Genomic DNA, 20,095 nt, shown 5'->3' with positions numbered 1-20,095 from the left:
GGTATCTCTCTATCCATCCTCTCACTCTCTGTGGTTTTTTCCTATATTCACTTTATGTCAAGTGGTTGATGGTTCTGCCTCTTGACATATGGCTGACTTTATTTAATCCTGTTCACAGAATGCTCTTGGGTTATAGATGTGTGCTAGGGCCAAGCACAGTTACCTGTTTACAATAAGCATAAAATTCATGGATTGAGGATGTGTGGTAGGGCAAAGCCACACTCTAACTGGAAACAGACTTTTCCAGTCAACAGTCTTGGGGTTCACAGTGTAACCAAATATCCGGCAATGCCTACAGATGTAAGGATCAAAAGGCTTATTCAGGGAGCAACTATAGGTATAAGCCAGGAGAGCCACAGAGTTTTCAGGCCGTCTGCCCCATGACTCTTATGTCTGTTGTCCTATTCTGATTCTTAAAGCATAGTCAGTTAGCTTTTGCTCTCTCTCACCTGGCTAGATTGGCAATGCTATTTTCACATCCTTAGTGGGGAATACTTGTTCAAAAGTGTTTATTCAGCAGCTACACTGAGCTAGGCATGCCCTGTGCCAGACTCAGGTTGAGGGAGAAAGTAGGCACATATTGTTCTTGTCTGTAGGCAGTGGTTATGTGTAGGTGAGGTTGTTGGCAATGGCTCTGTTTAGGAGAAGGTCCAGAAGTACTTACATATACTCCCTGCCCCAGCTTTCAGGGCTTGCTCTGTCTATCTGTGCTGTGTGATGCATGTTTGGGGATTGTGTCTGTTGCAGTCTCTCCTCTCCATTCTTTTTTTTTTTTTCTTTAAGATTTATTTATTTATTATTTAAACAGCATTTTACTTGCATGTGTGCTTTCATACCAGAAAAAGGCAGCAGATCTCATTATAGATGGTTGTGAGCCACCATATGGTTGCTGGGAATTGAACTCAGGACCTTTGGAAGAACAGACAATGCTCTTAACCTCTGAGCCATCTCTCCAGCCCCTGCTTTCCATTCTTAATGACCCACATTGCTAAGCAATTTAAAACAAGCACTGCATACTTGTTCATGGACTTCCAGACATCTCTCATCAATTTTATGGGAAAAGGTCAAACGCTGAGGTTCATAGGACTGCAGGAACTTCCTGCTTTGCGTACATCTCAAACATTGGAGGAGACAAGTTGCAAGAGAAGGAAGGAACCTGGAGGATGCTTAAATAGGAGGCTGGTCTTCTCTAGTCAGCCAGCAGCTGCTCCAGCTTCCAGGTCAACATGAAGGCTCTCCTACCCTGGCACTCCTCCTGCTTTCTGCCACTGTTCAGGCCAAAGTCTATGAACGCTGTGAGTTGGCCAAAATTCTGAAAAGTAAAGGAATGCATGGCCACGCTGGATTCAGGCTGGCAGACTGTAAGTCTCCTCTTGATGCCTCCAGATGAGCTGTCAGAGCAGGGACAGGGGAGCAGTGAGTAATTAGAGAAGGAGGGGGAGCCAATATGCTTCTATGTTTCCTGTGTGTTTTAGTTAATTTGACTAAGTGCATCATTGTTTGTCTTTGAATCCAAGATGCTGGGTGAGGTCATTAGAGGGGAAATTCTGTGCCATACTAGGGCCATAAGACCTGAGGTGCTCTTGGACTGTCACTGGGTTTTCCAGTTGCTTGAAACCTAATAGCCCAAGGAAAAGGGCTGAGAAAATGGGGGGCTCACTCAGTCAGAACGTGGGACCTGAGATCCTGGATAACATGGTATTTGTCTTCACTTTTCTTACCATGGTGTGCCACTTTTGAGATAAAAAAATTTGACTTTTTTTTTTTTTTTTGGTACTTTCTACTAAGGCAGAGCTATATATTTGCCCCTAGGTGCTGATGAAACGAGTTCACCTCAAAATGGGTATAGGACTGTTCTCTGAGAAGGTTTTTTGTTTGACACAGTGGCAGATGTGCATGAGGCAAAGTTCTTTAAGGGTTACTGTGTGCTTTTCAGATGCACTTCCAACAGCTACCACTTAACAACTAACTTCCAATAAGTAAGTGAATATATGGATGGATGATGGAAGGATGGCCGGATGGATGGATGCAATCACTGGATAGCCTTTCTTTGTCTAATAGTCTTGTAGAGAAGATTCTGAGTAGCCTGTTGTGATGCTTGTAACTCTAATCTTAATATCTGGATAGTGAGGCAGAGGACTACTAGTTTTCTGTCCACAAAAGATACTTAGTCACATCTGATCTCAAAAGAAAAAAAAAAAAAAAAAACTTAGCTTGACTTGAAAATTCACTTTGCTATAAGAACATTACTGTGAGAAAAACTTACTGTTTTTAAAAAGTTATTTTCCTCTTCATACACATATTCTATTAATTTTGTGAATGTAGTAAGGTTTATTTTATTGTAGGATGACTAGAAAGATGACATCAGGGGGATTTAAGGCAATGAAAGAAGTAGCTATATTGATTTTGTTTTAAAGACAGGGTTTCAGTATACAGCTCTGGTTTGCCTGAAACTTGTTACCTATAAAAGGCTGGTTTCAAGCTCACAGAGATCCACCTACCCACCTCTGCCTTCCAAGTGCTGGGAGTAAAGGTGTGTGCCACCATCCTGGGCTGACGTTTTTTTGCATTTTATTTTCTTATTCTCTGATCAAATGTTGATTCAAATAGTCTGCCTCGGTTGTTCTTTGTGGAGTGAAGCAGGATTCAATAGTGTGTGCAGCAGGCTTCTTTTCTTCTGTGGCAGTGTCTTCTCTGCTGTTTTGTTTTCTGCTGCTGGTATCTGGGTAGCTGCAGCCATTATCTTGGCTTCTTCAGTTTCTTGATGTCCTCAGGCCTCACTGGCAGAGATACATAGACCTTTAAATGTCATCTCTGGCCTTATCTTTCTAAAACAGAAAAGCAGCCTTCATGGTCTTCTTGTAACTTTCAACCATGTATTGAACCACCAAAGGCAGTTGAAGAACTTCCTCAATACAGTGACCCTTAGACCTCACCCAAGCTGTGGAGACTGAGGCAACCATCCAGGGCAGAGCAGAGGACATATCTCTTTGGGCTTGTGTTCACTCTGTGGTGTCAAAGGCCCAGGTTGGTGTGATCATGTGGTCTCCCTGACACATGTTTCCAAAAACCTCCTGGTCAAGCAGTGGTTCCCACCACATCCAACTCTGGGATTCCATCCAAGTCTCTGCCAATAGCAGACAAGACAGTGATCTGTTCACCTGCTCATTCGTGACAGCACAGGGACAAATGTCGCTTGTGCACAAGTTGCTGTGAGCAGTCTTCACAATACCTGGTCCTCCGGGAGCTGTCAGCACATCTGGGAAAGTGACATTTTTGCTGTCCCCCTTCTCAGGGTCTACGCGTTGAGGGGAGAGGCCCATGCCATGGTGGGGAGAGCAGGTGACCCTCCTCTCAACAAAGGAAAAGGAAGTACTTAGTACCTTCAGCTTTTGAGCACCTATTCTTGTTTATTCCGTACAGACTGGTTTGTCCCCAAAGGGAGTCTCTTTGGAGTACTGGAATATTACTTGCTGACTGTGGACAGAAGTTCCACCTGATTGACAGGCTGAGGCAGGAGGATCACTACCCTGAGCAACACAGCCAGACCCAGGCTAAACTAGTCGTAGCATATTATACCATTAAACCATATGATCGTAGGTATAAAGTGAACAAAGCCAGATCCCAGTGCTGATTTTGGTATAAAAAACAGATCATTCGCTGTTGCTGCAGACTGAAAAACTCTCTTTTTCTTTTCAGGGCTGTGTTTAGTTCATCATGAGAGTGGATATAACACCCAAGCTATAACCCACCATCACCGAGTCGCAGACTATGGGATATTTCAGATAAAGAGCCGATTGTGGTGTGATGATGGCAAAAACAAAAACCCACGAAATGGCTGTGGGATACCCTGCAGCGGTAAGACAAGGCAGCTTTACAGTGAGAGCAAACAGCCCATCTGCTCTCACTGTGAGAGCAGAGATTCTGTGCAGGGACATAGCAGTGGAGGAAGCATCGGGAACCTGGGGAGACTTCTTGCTGTTAGCAAGTCATTGCTAAGCACATCAAAGTTAGCCAAGGAAGACGGTAGGCTTAGGGTGCAGTTCAGTGATAGAAGGCCCTGCTTACACATCAGAGGACTCTCAGTCCCACTGCCAAAATCAATGAATAAATAAAATAAAATAAAAGAGAATGGGAAGACAGATCAGACAGAAGAGTCACCTATGGCAATGTTTGACCCTCAGCAGCCACATAAAAGCTGAGTTTGGTGGTATACAATTTTAACACCAGCACTGGGGAGTGAGACAGGCAGATCTCACTGGCCAAGCAGCACAGCCTGGTCTGCAAGCCAGTTCCCAATGGCCGACCCTGCCCCAAAAGCAATGTGGACTGCTCCTGGGGAACAGCTCCTGGGGCAGACCTCAGAAGCTCAGCAGTGATCTATATTAATTTCTTCTTTGTAAAGCTTAGATATTAAAAAAATTGATATTAATTACAGTTTCCTCACTTTGTATCCCAGCTGTATCCCCTCTCTCATTCCCTCCCAATACCATCCTCCCTCCCTCATCTCCTTCCATGCCCCTCTCTAAGTCCACTGATAGGGAAGGTCCTCCTCCCCTACATCTGACCCTAGCTTATCAAGTCTGCTCAGGAGTGTCTGCATTTTCCTCCTCTGTGGCCTGGTAAGGCTGCTCCCCCCTCAGGGGTGGGGATTAAAGAGCCAGCCAGGCATGCTGGGGTGGTTCAATATATGGCAATCCATCAATGTGATCCACCATATAAAACTTGGTTCTTAAAATATCCACAAGGAAATGGATTTTGGAAAATTCTTTGTAACTCACTTTGTCTTTAAAAGTGTTTTGTACACTCATCTGCCGTCATTGTAAAGTATTAGAAAATACAAGAAAAGGGGAATATCACTTCCCATTTGAGTACTCACAGAGTCACTTGACTGGAAACCTTTAGAAAGTACTGTTTTATAATGTAAATCTAGGCTGTAACATGTAAATTAAGTACATGTAAATTATATGAGGTACATGCTACTCACATAAAAACATGTAAAGCTTTTATTTTTTAACACAAATTAAGTTTCACTTACACAGCTATACAACATGGCTATCACTCAAAACAAATCCAAAGTAAGAAAATGCTGACCTGAATTCTCATCTTAAAGAGGGAATAAGCTTACAGCAGCATTATTCTGTACTGACTAACACCACTCTTAAGTGTTCAATCTTAAACACATTAGCTGCTTCCACTTATTGGTTATAAACCTCTAGGAAGAGATTTAGTCGTACAAAGTTTATACTTTGCCTTTAAAAAAGTGTTAATTTATCTTTATGTGTGTGGGTGTTTTCCCTGCATGTAGGTCTGTGCACCGTGTGTGTGCCTGATACCAGTGGAAGCCAGAAGAGGGCTTCAGGTATTCTGGAACCGGAGTTATAGACAGCTGTGAGCTGCCATGTGGGTGCTGGGAAGCAAACCTCTGGACGAGCATCCTTGTTCTCAGCCACTGAGCCCTCTCTCCAGCCCCTGCTCTTTTCAGTGGTAAATACCCAGCTGACAGTTCCCTGCTTGTTCTGTTCCCCAGGGTGAGGAAGAGGGGCTTCCCTCACTGTACTGACAGCCCCACACCCTCCAGAGCCTCCTCACTACTCCAGTGGGTTCTTCACTTTGCATCAGTGCTGGATCCTAAGAACAGAAACACATGCACATGCTCAAACACCTCTACAACTCAAGCATTCCCCAGCCCTCCAGGGACTGTATGCGTGAGAAATAGAGGGACAGACACCTTGTCACATAGATACAATCAGAGGAACAAGAATCTCCAATCATCAGCAGATTATTATTACACGGGAAATGTGTGTTTTTTAAGTTCATGCTCAGTGTCACAGAGGCACACTGGCTGGATGTGAACAGAAAGTGTGTTCTATAACTGTCCTTGTCATTCCTCACCCTTGTCTTTCAGCTCTGCTGCAGGATGACATCACTCAAGCCATAGAATGTGTAAAGACAGTTGCGAGGCATGGAGAAAGCCTTTTAGCATGGTATGTTGGAAGTCTTAGAAGTGGAACTGCTGGTTCTATTGATAGATGCAGCGAGTCTCTCTAAGGCCCATGTGTCATGCTGAGAACTGTGGGTCTACTTGGGTTTTTTTTCTTCCACATCATTATTTTTAGGGAATTTCTGAAGATCATGAGAGTTCCCATACGTGACTGTTTTCTTGTGAGGCCTTCAGACTAGTTGCAGAATCAGGGAACGTGTTCTGACACTGAACTTCAGCATCCTGTCTCTCCTGAGGGATGGGAGAGGATCAGTCTGCCCTGTAGACAGAGGTTCACCAGTCAGTAGCAGTTTTGTGGTGCAGCTCTAGCCTGTGGGTCACACTTGAGAATGACTCAGAACACAGTCTCCATTAGTGTCACTGTTGTACTGCATTCTCGCCAATGTTTGTATATGTGTGGGTGACAGCAGAGACAAGTTTTTAACCATTTCTCTCATGTCTTGCTTTCCTCCTCAGGATGTCATGGAGAAAGAACTGTAAGGAGAAAGATCTGCCTCAGTATGTTCAGGACTGCGGAGTCTAACCACTATGTGCTTCACTTCAGCTCTTGCTGTCTCTTTCTCGCTATAGGAGAAGTCACTTCCTTGCTTTCTTCTCTCTTCAAACAAACAGAATCTACACAGAAACAGGAGCAGAATAGAGACATTTCCTAAGAGGCTTAATGCCGACATCCATGTCCATTGTGTTCCACAAGCCTCCAGCGTTCAGTTAGCTGGTGCAGTGGATGCTGGTGACATCACCCAGCACTTTGGTCATCACACACATCTCTACACATCAGTTCTTCACCAATGAAGAAATTCACATTAAGTTTAATCAGAATTAACCTAAATCTCCCCTGTGTTGGATAAAAAGACAACAAGTATTTACAGGAGACAAGATGGACTTAGGTAAAATGGCAGCTGTGTGAGCTCCAAGGCTTTGTGTGTGGGCTCAGCATCCAGACAGTTAGAACAGCCACTGTGGTGGGCAAGGAGGGTTTGAAGGGAACAGAACTCTGAGTGGATGACAACTGAGATTCCCTGAACTCAGAACCTTGTTGTGATCAAATGTGTGACCTTTCCCAACAGTGCTTTCTTAGAGCTGGCCCATTTATACTGCTTAAAAAGTAAATCTCAACCCATGTGCAGTCTGTTTTAACCCTTGAGAGAATGTTCCCATGCCTCTTGCTGACCATGAGGGTATTCAGGAGGGACTAGTGAGCTGTGCTTGACCTTAACTTTCTTAAGTAGCTTCATGCCCATGAACTAACTCTGAGACAGAGGAGCTTGTATCAGCAAATAGCCATAGAAGCAAAACAAAGCACATTGTGAAAAACTACAAAGAACATTAAATGATTTTGAATGCACGCCTTGTGTTTGTTTACTTTGAGCTCGTGTCTGTGGGGGAAATTTTATAAATTGGGAAAAGTCAACTTCCAAATCTGAATATGGCCTCCATCCTCACACATAACCATCACCTTCATCCTCCCCTACACATAGCCTGTATCTCCATCCTTACCTACACTTAAACAGCTGGATATCTCTGGGTAAGATTCCAAAGCAACCTCATCAGTCTGTCCCATCCCTGGCAGCTCCTTGACAAAGTGAACCCCTTCTTACTTTCAGGGTGTACTCCAGCCTAGCTGCTTCCCCCACACATGGCTTCTCCTCCAGCCTTTGCTGACTTTTAGATGGTGATTTCCTTTCTGAGTGTGGTAATGTATGGGCTCTCTCCACGATCAATCTTACATTTATTTAATTTGTGTTTATTCAGTTGCTATTCTCTCCCCTTTGTTCCAATTATTAACTGTGATCAGGAGAGATGAAATGAAAGATCCCAGAAGTAAACAATTAGGACCGTGAGAACGTCCTTTCTTGTTCCACGGGGTGGAAACCTCCATTTGCTCTGCTCTGTTCAGCCTAGCACATGAGTCGAACCCTTCTCCAGTGTGCCCACACCGTCCTAGTCACTTCCAACCAACTCAGGCATCAGTTTCATCAGTCGGTAGCTGAGTGCTCACTTGACCATGTTTAGTTTGCAGTTATGTTAGTTTACTGAAATTAATAATAATCCTGTCTTATTACCAGCTATTAATATCTTACTGGGTGTCTTTCATGATTTAAACTTTCTCATGGGAATATATATAGGGAAAGGCATAAGATGTGGGGTTTGGTATACAGCCACATTCGGTACCCATTACCATCTGGCTAGCGTAACCATCAGAACTAGAATAGTGCATTGCATGTTAATTTCTTACCAAGAAAGGACTCAACACACCTCAGTTTGCTTTATTCTCCATATGATCGTCTCAGCACACATGTCCATCTACATACACATATACAGAAACACACACAAAAGCACAATGTAAATGTAAGTGATTTTTTTATGTTCATGATTATTTTTTGCATGTATGTCTGTGCATCATGCCTCATGCCCCCTGGATGCAGAAGAAGATAACGGATCTCTTCAAGCTGGAGTTTATGAGCTGCATGTGGGTGCTGAGCAGTGATCAGGACTCCTCTGGAAGAGCCGTCACTATTCATAGCCAAGAAGTCATGTCTCCGGCTTATTAATATTATTTTCTTGTAAAAATAAATCTGCAAGAGACAAGCTTTCCTTATTCATGGTCATGTCAGAGATGTTCACATGGTGATTACTGCCCAGATGAGTTTGTCATTCAGAGCTAGAAGGCTTTTCCTTCAGCCCATCAACTGCCAAGGGTAGTCAGTACGTGTCTAGTGTACTCTGCGGCTACATGCTGTCCAGGAGAGGGCTTTTGCCTTTGTTCAGGGCTATATAGTAGAGAAATACTATGATTCTACCTTTCTCCTGGGAATAGCCAGCTGATATCAGTCTAGGAGGGTAGAGGGAGCGGAAGCAACAAAGAGGGAGATTCTGATGGTCTGAGAGTACTACAGAATATGATGGACTTTTGGGATCAGTTTCAGAGAGGCAGTTCATCCTTTATTCGGGGTGAACAAGAGTTATATAGAAGCATGAGGAGGGTGTAGGGCTTTCCAGGGTGGATAGACATGCTTGACTGGGGGCTTCAGGTACTGGAAAGCCTCACTGGCATGGAGAGACATTCCAGGAATCTCAGGTGCCATCAGGGAAGAGCTTATCCGTGACCCTATCTGCCAGCGTTCATCCCAGGTATCACTGGTGGAGAGCTGACATTGAGTTTTAAAGTTGGCAAGCATGGTGCCATCACAACTGGTGGATTCAACCTGGCACCTCCAGTGTCTGCAGCCTCCATACGTGGAGGCCTCCCTGAGGCAGTCACCTGCCTTCTGGGAGGGAAAGCAGAGGAAAGGGCTGGGGGAGGTAGAGATGGAATTGGGGAGTAGAGGGATCTCAATCTTGGTCCAGCATCCTCCAAGTGGGAAGTCTTGGCTTCCCATAATTTTGTTGTGTTCATGGTAGGTCTCCCTAGCAAAGAATCTACAGTCGTGGATATTGGGAGCGTTAGGAAGAGTCTGGGCAGTGGCTGAGTTACAATGAAGAATAACAAAGATGGCCATAAGATTACAAGAAAGGGAAACCCTCGGGGGGCCCAGGGCCTGGTCACAGATGTCCTTTCAGGAGATCTTGTTTCACTGGGGGTGCATCTTCTCCATCTTGATCCATCAGCAAGGTGTGGGCCGTCTTCGTGGTTGGTGGGTTGCTGTTGCACACTCCCAGAAGGGACTCAAATAGGCTTAGGCTGGTTCTGTGGAAAGATATAAACAAAGCCCCTCCCTACCTTTAGCAGCGGGTCAGGCCTCTTCTAATACTTGTCAAATGAGTCCTTCCTGATCAGAATTAGTGGCATATGTGTTGGCTGACTCCAGGCCTGGACCGCTGGACAATGCGAGGTTTGTCCTGGGTAGATATTTAACACACCGAGTGTGAATGGTGCCAAGTTTAGTAGGATTTTTGGTGGCAGAGAACTTTGTGTTTGTTTGAGTAATCGTTTTTTAAGTGTTTGGTGTGTTCTTTCAGTGACAGCTTGACCCTGGGGATTGTGGGGGATCCCAGTGTCAAGGAAAATTTTCCAAGTTTCTAAGAAACATTGGAAATGGTGGCTTTTAAAAGCTAGTCCTTTATCAGTTTTGGTATGGAAAGGAATCCTTCAGTGGAAGTTTCTGGTTTCTTTGGAAACTCAGTTGTGTTGTGTGAATATGTTTTGTTTTGTTTTGTTTTGTTTTGTTTTTCCCAGGAGTTAAATGTGGGAATGCTCTTTCCCCATGGAAATTAGGCCTGGAAGAAAACAGCCCTCATGAAATGTGCATGATGTTTGTCAGCTGGAAAGTACCCAGTGCAAGAGCATGGTTTGGGAGAGCAGGAAAACCTCCTTTTGTGAACTCTGAGAAGGAATAAATAGAAAGTCAGAGACAGTGAGACAACACTTTTTGCATCTCTGTGCTTTGAGACACTTCTGATTGCTCTGCTGGTTTTCAAAGAGAGAACGGCTGCAGAGAACTTTTCTTGCTGCATTGGTGGAGTTTTGCAGCTTCAGCAGACATGTTCCATTTGGGCAGAATCTGACCACTTTTACTGAGTGGTACCACCTCTGTCACTGTCGCTTGCTGTTTGCTGCTGCTGCTGTGGTTTGCAGCTTTGCTGTTTGACTGGACTGCTGGTATCCTGACAGCTGAGATTGGTATATCTCCAAAGAACCTGATGACCTTAATCAGCAGGAAGTAGCTAAAAGTGGGCTACAGCCCCTTTCCCTACTAATCTCCTACTTAAGTTCAGGGTTGGGATGGAAGGGAGGTAGAGGTGTTTAAGAACCTTAAATAAAATAGGTGTGTGAAAAATCTAAGCCCACAAGATCCCCTAATAACAAAAGTGGACAGCATGTGATTAATTAGGGTTTCCTGAGTTTTCATTATTCTGTGCCATGGCAAAGGTAAAATGAGAATAGTTATCTATGGTAACAAACACAAGCTTTTTCTCTACCAAATGACTGAATTTGGGTCTGCACAGTCAGAACACAGGGTGGTGAGAGCAAGATGCTTCCTTCCAAGCCTGGTGACCTGAGCTTAAATTAGAGTGCGCATGAGGGAAGGAGAAAATGGACCGCAGCAAGTTGTCCTCTGACCTCCATATGAGCTCCACAGCACACATGACCACGTACACACAAGCACACTGACACCTGTGTGCATTCATGTAATTTTTAACTTCCACTGAGCTGCACTGTGTCATGGTCATGTCTGGTCTCAGATGATCCCATGGTGATTACTGCTAGGCGGGATTTTCATGAAGAGGCTCCTCAGTAGCATGTGGACTGATAAGGTAGGTCAGTGCCAACCCAGTTTCCTCAGTGGTTGCATCCTCTCCATGAGAGACCTTGCGCCTCTGCTCTGGGGTTCCTGCTCAGGAGGGAGTGCACAGAATCCCTCAGCTCTTTCAGGAAGTGTGTTATCTTAATCACTGAGGCTTATTTTGTTCCTTGCTCATTATTGTAGTGCTTTCCTCCTCTGGTCTCTCTGAGGCACTCATTGTAACTCATGTTTCATTTTCTGTTGCTCTGTTTCCTCTTAGTCCCTTCTTCTGCTTTGTTTTTCCTTTGGTGGCTTCTGCCTAGTACTGGTGATCTTTGGTTGACTGTGTAGTGTCTTAAGCGCTAAGGAGCTGAATGGAAAGCCTGAGGTCAGGGTTGGTCCTGCCAGAAGAAGCTGAGCAAACATGGCTGTTTCTTTGTGGGCCTAAATATTAGCATAACTGAGCATTTCCTCCTGCTCTAAAGCCCCTTTCCTGGGGGATCACTGTGTCAGAATTAGAAGCACTCAGTTCAAAAGGAGCTGGTTGGTGGTGATGGCTTAGTGTTGGACACCTGCAATCCCAGTGCTTCTGCGGCTACGGCAGGAGGACTACCTCAAATTAACGGCATCTTCACTTTGACTCTCAGATGCCTGTTCATGATGAGGTCAATCGCCTCACCCGCGTTACGCAAAGCACTTGCATGGGTTCCATCCCAGCCATTCAGTTCTTCTCTGGTTATCAAAGTTCACAGCCTTGCGTTCATGCTTTCTAAGCTGCTCTTCCCATCGTCCATCCTTTACGGTCCAAATGGGTAGCTGCTGAGTCTCGGGGCCTCAAGATCCGGGAGTTCATCTGCTCCACACAGAGACTGCGCAGTCTTCCCACTCACATCCTTCCATACAGAGCCTCTTCCACTGTAACTAGTGTCTTCATGTCGCAAAGCTCCATTCTGCAGAGAGTTGGGCAGCAGCTTCCTTATATCCTAAATTCCCATCTTCCTCTCTCAGTCACAGATTTTTGTTGTCAGCCCAGAGGTGGCACTGCCCACACCTGCTGGGGCCTCCCATCTCAGTCGGTAATAGAGAACCCCCATGCGGTGGGAGGAACAACTCGGTTCCATCTGGGCCCAGATCCAGTGCTCGAGTCTGTCCACCCCAACATCCACCCCATCTCTGAGCTCCGAAGCCTGTGGAGGACCTGCTGCAGGACCAGATCCCGGAGCGCGCCATCGCCATCAAGGATGAAAACCTGAAGCATGGCAGGATGGAAGCCGGCGTCTGCTGTGAGCTCCCTGGGCAGCTCCAAGGAGCCTGAGAGACCCGGGGAGGCTCCGAGGGTGGCTGAGAAAGAGCAGGTGCCAGCAGAGGAGTCTGAGGAGCCTGCAGTGTCCCCAGTACAGCAGGGAAGGGAAACCCCCAGCCACTCCACTCCACACCAGAGCAGCCTGCCTGCTGAGAAGAACAAGTACGTGGTGGGGGGACGGGAAACAGAGAACAGAAAGGTGTGTGCAGTGAAGAGAAGCTGAAGTGGAGACGTGAGGGTGGTGGGGAACAGCCTGATGGGAGGAGCCTGTGCTGCCACCTGAGGCCAGGGTGTGCTCCAGGCCTGTGCTGCCACCAAGGGCAATATCTGGGTCCCTGTTTCTGCAGTGGGAACAAACAGGCCAGTGTCAGACAGGCTGGATGACACACAGGAGAAGGGCCTCCGTGCAAGTCACAGCCCTGAGAACAGAAAAAGAGCAACGTCAAAATCGGTTTGGGTTTACTTACTAATAAATTCACATGATTTGAATTGTGATATGAGTTCAGGCCTTTATATTCCCATGCCTGGAGTCAGGTACAGTGGCACATGGCTGTAATCCCAGCACTCCGGGAGGCAAAGGTAGCTGGATCTCCCTGTGTCAAAGGCCAGCCTGGTCTACAATGTGAATATAGGACAGCCAAGGATATACAGAGAAACCCCGACTCAAAAACAAAAAAAGAAGAAACAAACAAAATCCCATGCCTGGATCATGTAATACAATTTGTGATGGTTTTTTTAATTGTGAAAAAACGAGGTTATCCTAATTAAATAAACCTATTATTTAACTTTTTAGCTGTGGCTAAACTTTTTTGGTGGCTAGAGAGATAGCCCCATGGGTAAGAGAGGACAGGCTGTTCTTCCCCAGGACCCAAAACACATCACAGCTCACATCCATCTGTACCTCAAGTCCCAGGGAACCTGGCGCCCTCTGCTGGCACATTAAGGCATTCACACATGGGATGCTCATCTGTGGAGGCAAAGCTCCCACACACATAAAGAAAAACAAACAAACAGCAACAAACCAACTTTAGCTTTTGGAGCTGACAATAATGAATTTTAATATAACACACGATGTTTCCAATGCCCTATGAAATGCTTCAAAGAAACTTGTAAAGTTACAGAGAGTGACAGAGACAAGTAGAAATGATGGCAGCAATATTCTAGAACAACACAGTGATCTGCCTGTCACTGTGGTTCCGTCCTCATTTGTACATGACTAGAAGGTTTCCTAGCGTGGGGATTACTTACCTTGTTTCTGCAGAAATACAAAGGGAACTTAAGGAAGAACGGGTCACAGTCCCTCCTGGTGGGGGAGCGCGGGCAGCAGGAGCCTGAGGCAGCTGCTCCCATTTCTCCTGCAGTCAAGAAACAGGGCTGCATGAGGATGCTCGCCTCCCTTCCTCTCTGCTCATTCAGTCCTTCTGTCTGCGCCCTCAGCTCATGGACCGTCCTCCATACTTAGGGTGGGGCCTCCCGCCTGAGAGAACCCAACCTGTAAACTCCTTTGTAGACAAGCACAGGGCTGTCTCCTGGGTGATTCTGGGTCCTGCTGTGTTGTGAATCTTCATTAACCACCACAGCCAGCCCCACAGCTTATCCACTTGCCATTCAAGCATCACGTGTAAGTCATCGCCCTCCACCCCTGTGCTCATGGAATGATGACTGTCTGATCATGTGAGATCCATTCAGTCCACCTTCAGAGGTCCTGATGGTCTTCGGCAGTTCCAACAGTATTTACAAGTGTGGGTTCACTCTTTTCTAAAATCCTATAGCATCAACATCAAGTTACTGGAGACGGGCCATGGGGTCTGAATTAGTCAGGGTTCTCTGATTTATATATACATATGTTCCAGCTAGTTTAACAATGGCTGTCTACCAAGTAGGCTCTAATGCCAGGGAAGGAATGGACTTGCCAATCAGATTGAGGGCAAGCAGGCAAAGAGCAAAAGCTTCCTTCTTCCATGCCCTTTATATAGGCTGTCACCAGACAGGGTGGCAGAGATAAAGGTGGATCTTTCCACCTCAAAGATATGAGTTCAAAGTGGATTTTGAAACTTCAAATGATTTAATCAAAAATCCCTCATTGGTGTGCCCAGCTTCTCGGGTTTTAGTCAATTGCAGATGCAGTCAAGTTGACAACCAAGAATGGCCCCATGCCATCCTGATGATCTACTAAGAGTTAATAGGCATTAGTTGAAGGAGATCATTTTCCTCTGGTATAACTACAGATAAGGTATTTCTCTATGATCTTAACAATTAGCTCTTACCCAAGCTCCTCTAAGGAGCCCCAATTCCACTAACTGGTACATACTCACTTTATGTGTCGCCAGCATGCCATGGCTCCTCTCCTGTGTGTGGTGGATATGGGTGTATATGGTGCTTGTGTGTGCATGAGGTTGAGCATTGGGGTTCAAGTGTCAGGGTGCATGTGGAGTGCAGAGGACAACCCCAGGTGCTGCTCGTTGCCTACTTCATTAGAGACCTGTTGGCTTGTTGCTCACTGCTGTGCTCACCAGGCTAGCTGGCCCTACTTGCTGCCCCAAAGCGGCCAGGATTCTTGCATCTCTACTTCCCATTTTGCAGAGGAAACGCTGGGATGACAGTTGCTCGCTATTGGGCGTGGCTTGTACAACTTCTGTAGATTCTCCAAGTGAGAAGCCAGGAAGATTCTTCCCTGAAATAAACTTCTGAAACGGGGAAATGCCCAGTGGTTCGAATGTTTGGGCTCACAGTAGAATAGCCAGCTCTGCTCAGCTCCATTTTGTATCACTCACCCTGATCAGACTTTACATTCAGTTCCTTAGTGCTTAAGGCTTTATGCAGTCAACCAAAGACCACCAGATACTGGATGGAAGCCTCTGTCTGAAAGACCAAAACAGAAGAGAAGGGACCAAGAGTAAATAGAACAATACAAGTAAAATAGAACTATAAATAAATGAAAGACCCAAAGAGATCAGAGAAGCAAGGGCACAATGGTAATTGACCAGAGAACACAAGAGAAACCTTCCTGTTTGCATTAGTTACTTTTCTTTTGCTGTGATATACCATGACCAAGAGAGCTTATAAAACAGAGTTAAATTTGACTTCCTCTTCCAGAGGGCTGGAGTCCATGATGGCAGAGCAAGGCATGGTGGCAGCAGCTGACAGCTCAATCTTAGTAATCCAGTGGCAGTCACCCAGGCCATGCGCCCCCCAAAAGCCTCCTTTCCCAGCCTCTTCCTAACCTTCCCAATACCTACCGCTAGAGATCCTCTGCTAGGGAGACCTATAACCAACACAACAAAATTATTGGAACCCAGGACTTCCCGCTTGGAGGATGCCAGACTAGGATTAAGATCCCTCTATGCCCCAATTCCATCTCTACTGCCCTCAGCCCTCCCGCCTGCTTTCCTTCCCAGAACACAGGCTTCTGCCTCCAGAAGGCCTCCATATATGGAGGCTGCAACATTGCCAATTGAATCTACTCAGTCATGATGGCACCATGCTCACCAACCTGAAAAATAATTTTTAGCTTTCCAACTAGGATCCCTGGGTGAACAGTGGCAGATGGGGTCATGGGTAAGCTCTTCCCTGATGGCTATGCTAAACACCCCAGAGCCAACCTACACATCTCCCGCCAGCTTGTCCCCACTCCCAAACCAGCATTTACTCCTCTTAACATTCTTCAACAGGAAAATCAAACCTGGTGGGTTCAGGGGAGAAACTGAAGCAGGTGAACACAGAGTCAGCAATTTGGGGTCTGTCAGACTGGCTGACATCTTTCTTTTTTTGGGGGGGGGCAATCGGTGACTGAAGTCTTTCTCTCATTTGGAGTCAGTTGGTGGCTGACATCTCTTTCTCGTGTTCTATACCCAAATTGAAAACAAAACTTTTAAATTAGGAGCCTGCAAGAGGCAGTCAGTAAGGACAGGGAAGGGGGATGGGAGACAGGGTTCCTCCTCTAGTGACTTGGGGCTGGCTGCACTGCCACTAACAACGTAAACTACTTTCATTTTGCAGTCAGGGCTGTGAGAAGTAGCTTCAAGCCAAAAGCCAAAGCTGTGGGGGGGGGAGGAATAAATGAAGCCCTTTGATCTAGTGATCAGCTGCCATTCAAGTAGGCCTCTTTAGGAGATCTTCATAGGCTAAAGTATGCCCATTTGTCTAGGGGGTGATGGCAGAGCCCTGAATCGGTTACCTTATTTATGAATCTACAGGGGAATAAGAAATAAGAGAGACAGAAGGGCTGAAGAGATGGCTCAGAAGCTAAGAGCACTGGCTGCTCTTCCATAGGTCCTGAGTTAATTCCATCTGTAATGAAATCTGGTGCCCTCTTCTGGCATGCAGGCATACATGCAGGCAGAACATTGAATACATAATAAATAAATCTTCCTAAGGGGTAGGGGGAGAATAGGCCACTCACACACGCAAACATTCAAGAGAGAGAAGGAATGAGGTAAATGGCCCCAACAAGCTTTATTGCCCTGGTTTCACTTATAACCTGAGCAAAAGCTCTCTACCTCAGAGAAAGAATTACCTCATAGTCAAAAGGATTTATCACAGAGACAGGAGGAATTTTAGTGATTTCATATTTTAGTGCTAAGCTAAACATTTCTTTATCTAGTCTTACATTCCAAGATACAAACTAGATTTAAAATGATAGTAATTTATGTTATAAATTGACAAGGCATAAGGAATTACAACAAAACAGTTTATGTTTTTGGACATTAGGGTTTGCACTTTAGACATTTCTTCATAGTCCCATTATTTTCTGGGTTCTAGAGAAGTTCAAACCAATGTGTATATACTTAAGGTATATACCAGGATTCCTGGTACCATTTCTAGAGTGAAAGCTTATCTGATGCCACAAATCTGTCTCAAGCATGTCCCCTCATGAGGCATCTGGAGGTCCACAAAGTATTTATTGCAGCTATAAACTGTTTAAACTTTTAACTTCTAAAATCGTTTTGAATCAAATCAAGGGTACTACAGAAACATTACTAGGAATTATGAAGTCATCAATTTATCTGAACAGCATTGAATCTTCATAAAGATCCTGTAGCAGGTTTGTTCAATCAGAATGGGCAAATAGGCAGAAAGTGAGAGTTCACACCATGCCAGATTTCTGAAAGATACAGCAGCATAGAAAGAGGGGGTGTCAATGGCTGAAAGCAGTTCTGGGCCTTATTCCAGCACACACCGTGCAAAATAGAGATCACCAGATTATTAAATATTAAATATTAAATAAAAATAGATTATTCCCCAGGGTTATCTCTATGATCACCTTCCAGAAAGCCCACTTGCCTCCTCAAGTTCCCCTAGAGAATGGCTCCAGACAGCAACCACCCTTTCCTGGATACAGTATGTCCGATATACAGTCCACCTCCTTCCTTAACCACCCCGTCTCCTCCTAATGTTTCTTCTGTGTTCCCTCTACTGCCCATGACAGGCAGCTCTTCCATTAACTTTGTACTTCATGAACCTCATGGGTCTGTACCCACACAGAAGTTACAAAACATTTCTCCCTTTAAGGTGGCCCTTGTACGTGTTCCCAGAACATCACTGTCACCAAGCCAATGTGTCCAACCCCCGCCCCTACCACACTCTCCTCTGGTGCACTAATACTAATAGTTCCTGGAACACTTTTTCCAGGTTTCTGCCTCCCTGTAATGATTATTCCCCAGGGTTATCTCTATGAGCCTGAAGAACTCACTTTACAGCTGGGAGGCTTTGGGGGTGGAGGTGGGGAGATGTCTTCATCCCTCTGTTGTACTGGGTCTTCTTTCCATCTCACTGGGTGCTACCAGAACCACTGGAGCAGCCCGAATCCAAACACACCATCGGGCCAGCGACTTTCAGGGCAAACGTGACAAGGCGACGGCTTCCACTACAGACAGTCTGCAGCCCCTTCAACAACAGAGAACCTTCTTAGTGGGGGCTGCACTCCAAAACAGGAGAGCTCTGGACTTAATGACTGCAGAACAGGGAGTGACTTGCATTGTACTAGGGGAGGAATTGCCTACCCCTAAAAATGCCTACCCCATCCCAAAAGTTGTATATAACCATTGTTGACCCCAAATATAGTCAAACAGCCTCAATGAAGCTGGTCTCAGAAGTCTGTCATTCTGTCGTACTCTCCCTGTTTGCCTATCTGAATTCCCCTGTGTGTTCCTTCTGCTCCTGATACCCTTCTTCTGTCTCCCTTTGGAATGATAGCAGCAGACAACACACAGGTGACAGGGAAGGTCATAGTATCTCTCTACTATTTAGCCCTGAACAAAGGCAAGAGCACTCTCTTGGACAGCATGTAGCTGCAGGTGACACTGGACAGGCACTGACTACCCTTGGCAGTTGACAGGCTGAAGAAAAATTCTTCTACATCCAAATGACAATTGGCATACTTTTAAAACAGACTTATTTACTTTTCTTAAATCTCTTTCTCCCTACTCCACCCCAATCCCTTCCAATACCCTAGCACCTCATAGGAGAGAGAGAAAGGTGACCAAGGGGCTGAAGTTCTTTCTTAGCTGCTTTCTGTTGGTTAGGATCATCTGGTTCCTTGGAGCCACTCCAATCCTCATTTCAGGACATCTGCAACTTCTTGTCTCACAAAAGAAACCAGAAGCCACAGGAGACAGGGGGAAGCTGCAGCCGCCTTCTTCTTTCTTGGAGCCCTCAACACTCTTTAGGCTCTGGCATTTACCTTTCTCTCCAGAGTCCTCAGATTTAAACTATCTACAGTTGGCAAAGAGCTCCTCTCAGAGCCCGCATAAGGCAAATAGTTTGCTGCTGTGAACCATACGAATCAGTCCCACAGCCCACACCTGGGACCAAAACAAAAACGTGTGTATATCTACAATAAATGACAAACTCACCTGGGAGTAATCCCCAGGTGAGCAACTCCAACATAGTCATGGGAGACTAAAGCTAGACTCTTGTGGATTTTGTACAAGAATGAAGCAGCTATAAACATGATTTCCTGGTTACGAACACTGACTCCTCTCCCAGGGAACTGAAGTTCAGTTCTTGGCACTCAGAGCAGATCGTAACTATCTAAACTCCAGTAATACATGATCCATTACCTTGCCTGCACACTGCGGGCACAAGGCATGTACATCACACATAGACAAACAAGTAGGAAAAATACTCACAAACATAAAAACATCACCTACATTTTAATTTTTTTTATTTCTTTCTCCATTTGTGTGGGTGTGGTTTTATATATGTTATATAGCTATGTATAGTGAGGCTTTAGAAAATGGTTATGTGTAGCTGAGGATGTAGGCCCCATTAAGACTGCCTGGTTGATTTTTCCCAATATATAAACAATTTACCACGGAGACACCATTTCAGAGTAAACGAACACAAGGAATGCATTCAAAATCATTTGATGCAATTTGTAGTTTTCCACACTATGCTTTATTTTGCTTCTGTGGTTATTTGTTAATACATGCTCAACTGTCTCAGAGTTAGTTCATGGGCATGAAGCTACTTCAGAAAGTTAAGGTCAAGCACAGCTCACTAGTCCCTCCTGAATACCCTCACGGTCAGCAAGAGGCATGGGAACATTCTCTCAGGGGTTAA

At 45.3% G+C, this 20,095-nt stretch overlaps 1 protein-coding gene across 1 annotated transcript; it reads left to right on the top strand.

Annotated features, from left to right (window-relative positions):
* Positions 1-288: 288 nt before the first annotated feature.
* LOC132652531 (lysozyme C-1-like) lies at positions 289-7,229 on the top strand. Its single transcript, XM_060378626.1, has 5 exons — positions 289-337; positions 1,176-1,361; positions 3,700-3,858; positions 5,909-5,987; positions 6,461-7,229. Exons 1-5 carry the CDS (start codon positions 289-291, stop codon positions 6,525-6,527), a joined length of 540 nt encoding a protein of 179 aa, XP_060234609.1. The 3' UTR covers positions 6,528-7,229.
* Positions 7,230-20,095: the final 12,866 nt, after the last annotated feature.

This window comes from Meriones unguiculatus, chromosome 2, assembly GCF_030254825.1.
Source record: "Meriones unguiculatus strain TT.TT164.6M chromosome 2, Bangor_MerUng_6.1, whole genome shotgun sequence".
NCBI lineage: Eukaryota > Metazoa > Chordata > Mammalia > Rodentia > Muridae > Meriones > Meriones unguiculatus.
The sequence above is the reverse complement of the archived record's forward strand: the minus strand, read 5'-3'. Positions and strand labels throughout refer to the sequence as shown.

Bases quoted from the DNA above. Each gene is read 5' to 3' on its own strand.
- LOC132652531 (XM_060378626.1), top strand. From the start codon at position 289: ATGCCTACAGATGTAAGGATCAAAAGGCTTATTCAGGGAGCAACTATA. The intron at 338-1,175 runs GTATAAGCCAGG...ATGCTTAAATAG, and splicing joins TATTCAGGGAGCAACTATAG to GAGGCTGGTCTTCTCTAGTC. The intron at 5,988-6,460 runs GTATGTTGGAAG...TTTCCTCCTCAG, and splicing joins GGAGAAAGCCTTTTAGCATG to GATGTCATGGAGAAAGAACT.